The following is a 6,425-nucleotide window of genomic DNA, read 5'->3' as shown; positions in this document are numbered from 1 at the left end:
CTCCTGCTCGGCACCTCCAACCAGGGGCAACTCCAGAGTGGAAGAATGTCCAGCCCCTCTCAAGGAAACTGGTTCCAGAGCAAGCCAAGGATCAGAATGCCGAGGTCCCTGCCCACACTGCGACCCATCACACATTGCACCGACCCCTTTGGCCCCTCCTACAGGTGGTGAGCCCATTGTAAGGGGGACTCATGTTTCCTCCTCTGGCTGTGTCCGGTCGGTGCCCCCCCCCCTCCAGGCCTGGCTACAGAGTGGGGCCCCAGTGACCCACATCCGAGCATCCATTTATTTTATTCGTCATAAGGGTCTTTGCGCTGCTCTTTGTCTGGTCCCTCACCTAGGACCTGTCTGCATTGGGTGACCCTACTAAGGGGCATAAAGCCCCAGACAGCATAGCTCCTAAGGTCATTGGGACACTCAAACCCTTCCACCACCATAAGGTGGCAGCCCAAGGGGGTAATAGACCTCATCATGTTTTTTTTTTTGTTATGTTTAACTTTAGTTATTTTTTTTATTACTTTTGTTCATTGCATTTAGAGTATAGTTAATATAAAGTACTATTAAAGTTAATATAGAGACTTAAAATTACTTTTCTCATGATTATGTCATGATCTTGGTGTTGATGTCTGGTCTGGCTACTCATTCCATTCCCCCTGCTTATCGCCAAGTTCTCATTACCACTTATCTGATCTACCTGCTTCAGCCTCTATTTAACCAGCCTTCAGAGCAGTCATCAATGCCAGATTATTCAAGCCTTTGGTGAGAGTTCTCTAGTGTACCTGTGTTTTCTGATTGACTGATCCTGACCCTTTCTGCCTCTCAACCTCTGGGCTGTTGTGTATTTTCTCTTCTTAACGACTTAAAAATTGGGAATAAATTTTATAAAAATTCAAAGTTCTTAAAAAGCAGGAAAGTCTTCAACCAAAAATCTAAAAATCAGGCAGGAGTTACGGAGTCCAAGTCCAGAGTGTTTTATTGCAAAACACAAAGCATCCACACTGAGCTGATCACCGGTGAACAACTGACAATATAATGAAACAGCTTCTATTTTATACATTTAGGGCTGTTGGGGGCTCCTCCCCCAAGCTCCTCCTTTCTTTTCACCATTTTAGATGCATTTTCTTCGGTTAAGTCTAATTAATTTTATTCTACCGGGGGAAAGTCCTTTTCAAAACATATTTTTTATATATTTAATCAAAAACACTTTATTACATGTCATAATTACATTTCTTATAAGTCATAATAACATATGTTGCCATTAAATCAAAAAAACACATCATATTTCAGTCATTATTATTTCAGAGCAAAGTTTTCATTCAGTGATTATTTCAGAGCAAAGTTTTCATTCAGTGATTCATGATTATAACATTTCACATTAAACTTGGTTGGCATAATCTTGGTACTTAAACCTCCTGTGATTCTACTCTTCCAAGCATATGTCTCATGCCCAGGCCTTATTTGGGCTCAACTGTCTTCTTGCAGGACATCTGCACTTTCTTAACTTAGCCTTATTACTGAAGCCACTTTTAGAGTGACTTGCCAGACTCATTGTCTTGCTCTGATCTAAAGTTGCACTTAGAGCAGCATACCAGACCCTCTGTCTCTTTTCTGCAGCATACCAAACTTTTTAGACCTTTAAAGCAAGACCTTCATTCAATGTGAAAGACATGTATATATTTTAATCATTGGTGCACACTAATTCACTACAGGGCCTGCCTGTGCCAGTTCTGATCTGTGTGCCTGACCTGTCTCTGAACTAAACCTGGAATTGATTCCTGACTCCGTTAGGGATTCTCCTTCGACACCTCTTTGGACTTCTGATCTCCTGGCTCTGATCACCAAGCCCATCTTCAACACCGCCTTTGGATTTGCCCTCTGGATTATCCTGCTTTCCATAGTCATTGGCAGCCGACCGGCTGGAAGCAACCTTATTGTTTTGGCAAGGACTGAACTATTAGACCAGATTAGTGACTCACGTGTTCATTATCATCCTCCGCCTGAGAGAGGTGGTCACTAACCTGTTGCAGAGGAGGCGGCAGGCCTTAGACAGTCTCGACGTCTGCCTTAAAAGCAGACGCTTTCCACGGCAGTTATGTATCTAATAAAAGTTTTGAGAAATTTAACTTTCTGACTGCCTTGAATACTGGGTCCAGTCTTTCTGAGCTTATACCCCACTGCACTGCAATGTCTAGATCTCTCTTTTATGGCCTCAATCTCTCTTTGATAGCCATTCTCTGCCTGTGGAAACCGCAATGGATTGCACACCTTAACATTTGTGCATCAAACGTTGAACCCCTGCAATACAAGTACTAAAAAAATGTAATGCTCAATTTAGCGCCCCTCGTCCTGAATCTTTAAAGATCAGTCCCAAAGGATATACTTATGGCAAGACTTAGATCTTGGTTGGGCAGTTCCTTTCCTTAAGTAGTCAATATCCAACATGTTGTAGATGCCTCTGCTCCAGTATCTCTTAGTTTTGATAGAATGTCTTCTTAGTGATACTCTTGGTTATGAGGGAGTTTATTAATAGCAAATTTAGAAGAAATAGATGGCTCCTTGTGTTCAAGTTGGGAAGCACCTAAACTTGTTATTAACGAATGTTGAAGATTTATTGTCAGTGACAAGCAAGAGCAACTCCCCCTTATGTGGCATCCCTGCAATAGAGATTACTTAAGTAGCCGACTCCTTCCCTTTTTTCTCTTTGTGATGAGAACCCCAGGTCTGACAGGAGAGAAGCCAGTTCTCAGCTGAAACTGCGTTACATAAACAAGCTCTCTAAACCTCATCTTTGGCTACATGGTATTTTGTGAGTTTATGACCTATTTTTCTAGCTGGCCTGCCTCGGAACCAGGTCTCCTGGCTTCATCTGACCAACCAATTTGCTCTAGCTACTTCACTGTAAAACCATTTATTATCCCTGCATCAGCATTATTCACATTTATCTATGCTATATTAAATGATTGATTCTTCAGAGACTCTTTAAATGGATCCTTAGACCCCCATTTTATTTACCCTGATTATTAGCTTTTAGTTTACTGTATACTTATTTTCAGTAGTGTTTAGTGTTTGCCTAGTAGTTAGAAAAATATTTAGAAAACTTATAACAACTTATAAAGCAACCAATGTTTTAATCTGTGGTGTCTTGTGTTTATTTATGCAGTGAATGAGTTATCACTCGGAGCCTGCCACACCCTCCTTTAGTTAACATTAGAAGAAACAGAGATCATTTCTTTGGTTGGTGATTAATAATTCTGCTGATATCCGTAGTATAAATTACTGTACTGGTGAAAGGCAACTGGATTTTAACAGCAGGGAGTCCAACCTCGAGTATATATCAGTCATAATAATTTACTAATAATCATTAACTGGTTTTACCCTTCATTTGAATGGCCTATTTATTGACTAAAACGCCCAAATCTAGTTATTTAATATATTCATAATCTTATGGTAAAATTGAAAAACACTGACCCTTGATGACGGGAGAATGGTTGGTTCCATATTTAGCTTGGGAATACTATTGTGATTCCACTCAATAAAAGGAAAGTTTCTTCATGATATTTGCTCTTTTTCCAGAATAGTTTAGCTGATGTTTTCTTTTTTCACTGAGCAGTACTGATATTTCTTTATAAAGAAGCTGAATTTCAAAATCAAAGATCATCTACGACCCCCATGCGCCTTAACTGCACTTAGGGCCTTAGTTTAGGGTTCGAACACTATAGTCAAAATATATGTGCCTCTAGTTGATACACAAATGTGCAGCAATAAAAAAGAGCAAGATACTGTAAAGTAAAGATAATGCACACCTGAAGCAAAGCCTTTGATTTTCTTTATGTGATTATACTAAGAATTTAGCCACTGTCATTTTGAACACATTGACTGACTAAGATATACAGTACATAATAAAAACACAGAGGATTTATTTGATAAATTGATCATATTTATTATCAGTTTAAAACCGATGGAAGAGAGGAAACTATGTGTAAATGTTACAGAACAACCTGATTCTTCATCCCAGCAAAGATAAAAGGTAGAAAGGATGTAAAGTTTTTACAATATAACAGATCTACTGGATCTCAGTAAACAAATAATTAGTAAGATATGACAAAATTGTAGATTATATAGCTAGTTGTTCATTAGAAATTAGGAGATCCAAGAAAGAAAACACACTTAACTCATAAAGAATAATGTCAATATTACTCATAAAAAGCAAATGCTAGATAAAACAGTTTCTAATATATGATTACAAAGCCTGACAATTCACTAGAAGTGGAACATGCATGACCAAGCTTTACAATGAAAGATATACAACTATAGATTCATTTACTATTAAATCATTATATATTCGTAATTACATATACATTCCAATGTTAAATAAAATATTTACAGTAAGTTCTTACTGACTGGGCAGTTCAGAAATATTCAGCCTAAAAATGATGTAAAACATTCATCATGACTTTTAAGTTTAAATTTAAGTAAACAGGATTTGTATGTAGCATTCTAACAAGACCATGAGGTGCTTTTGTCACTAATAGAATAATGGAAGGTCGATTTTCCTGCACTCTTGAGCATTTCTAGGGCAAAATGCTTTTAATAAGCAGAATATCACACAGCCAGGTTTCAGCACTTAGTGCCTAAAGTAAACAAAATAAACATACAAAATACAATCTTATCTCAGATTCTGCTAAAATGGACAGCAGCCCCAGGCATTCCACAACACAGATGACCCAGTTGATGCTAAAAGGAACAGCTGGAGATTTTTGATTTTGGTGTTTGTTTTCTAAATAAATAGCAAAAAATAAAAATGAAAGAACACCGGGAGCTAAGAAAACATCTCCCGATTACAAAGCAACAGTTTTCAAATACATTCCAACAGCTTTTTGATGGGTCAACAAAACCAATACCAACTACATGAAAATAATTTTTTACTGGGCCAACTATTTTTACAATACTCTGACTAAAGTTTTTTACTAGATCTTTAATGAAGGTGTCTGAGAATGAACTTATAAATGATAATAAATATCTAAGACTTAGACTTAGACAGAACTTTATTGATCCCTTGGGAAGACTCCCTCCGGAAATTAAGAAGGTAATGTAAGAATTACATTACATGAAATTCTCATTAAAAAGGCCAAGTTATTTATTAATAGAACAGCTTGTTTTCATTGCAAACATTACTGCTGCTCCAGCAGCTCCAACGATTGTCTCTTCTCCTGTTAAATGCATAATGGATTCTATTACTCCTGCTGATGCAGCCAGTTTTCCACCTGCTGCCACTACTAAACAAGCAACAGCCACTGCTACAGCAGCTTTTACACCAAAAAAGGCTTTCAACAGACTATCTTCTGAAATACCTAGTGTTTTAAAAACTGTCCAGACTTTGCCTTCGGTTCTCTCCCTGATTTCTCTTTTGGATATTTTTTCAGTATGTTTTACATGACATGGATCTTCCTGTTGTGTTATTTTCTCCCCTGTCTGTAGCATCTCATTGCTGTGGCAGTTTCCATTGTTTTCCTTCACTATCGATTCAGGTATCTTATGTTGCTCTGCCTGTTTTGTTAGTTTTTCTACTCTTTGTAAAAACTCATTGGTGTAACAGTTTCCATTATTTTCCTTCACTATCTCTTCTACCGATTCAAGTATCTTATTAACCTGGTAGCTGTTGTTCCTGTATGGGTCATCTGAATCGTTCCAATATTTGCTGTCTATGACATAGCACCGACCACCACATTTTCTCACAACCTCACTTAAACAATCACTGTGACTCAAATGATCTTTGATTGTCTGCCCTTCAGGGAGATCTTCACCATGAGTAAAGACAATTGTGGCATATTTGAACACTTCTTCAGAGAAGTGTTTGGTTATTTGGTTTAAGATCTCATTCTCCAGCTCTGAAAATCTTTCATATTTAAGCACAATGAGGAAAGCATGTGGTCCAGGTAAACACATTGTGATGCACTTCAATATTTCAGGCATTAGCTCTTCTTTACGTGTGTTTGTATCAAAGAAGCCAGGTGTATCAATCAGGCTTATATCTCTTCCACTTATGTGGTTAGTTTCTGCTTGACATTGACGTGTTCCTGATCTGAAACTAGAATAGACTTTGAAATCTTTTTCCCCAAATATAGTGTTTGCAACACTGCTTTTTCCAGCTCCAGTTTTTCCAAGGATCACAATTCTTCTCAAACTGGGAGCTGAAAGACACAAACACCACATGGGTAAGCAAGCAATTTGGCTCTTACTACACTCATCACTGAAGCATTACCAGAAAGATAGAAAAAAAAAAGCAATCATTGAATAAGCAGAAAAGCTACTAAAAAAGGCTATTTCTGGGTTTATGCCTTTTTGGCATTCCCCTCAATCTTCATAATTTTTTTTTTTTTTTTTTTTTTTTGGTTACAATGCCACAAAAAGGGGTAAACTATGAG

At 37.7% G+C, this 6,425-nt stretch overlaps 1 protein-coding gene across 1 annotated transcript in view; it reads right to left on the bottom strand.

Annotated features, from left to right (window-relative positions):
• Window positions 1-4,742: 4,742 nt before the first annotated feature.
• The window catches only part of LOC107080873 (GTPase IMAP family member 7-like), an 11,967-nt gene continuing 10,284 nt past the window's right edge, over window positions 4,743-6,425 (bottom strand). The window contains exon 3 of the mRNA XM_015369080.1: window positions 4,743-6,191. Within this exon, the coding sequence (XP_015224566.1) occupies window positions 5,134-6,191 (1,058 nt within the window). The 3' untranslated portion in view covers window positions 4,743-5,133. The remainder of the gene's footprint in view (window positions 6,192-6,425) is intronic.

This window comes from Cyprinodon variegatus, unplaced genomic scaffold (assembly GCF_000732505.1).
Source record: "Cyprinodon variegatus isolate N-32 unplaced genomic scaffold, C_variegatus-1.0 Scaffold2439, whole genome shotgun sequence".
NCBI classification, from domain to species: domain Eukaryota; kingdom Metazoa; phylum Chordata; class Actinopteri; order Cyprinodontiformes; family Cyprinodontidae; genus Cyprinodon; species Cyprinodon variegatus.
The sequence above is the reverse complement of the archived record's forward strand: the minus strand, read 5'-3'. Positions and strand labels throughout refer to the sequence as shown.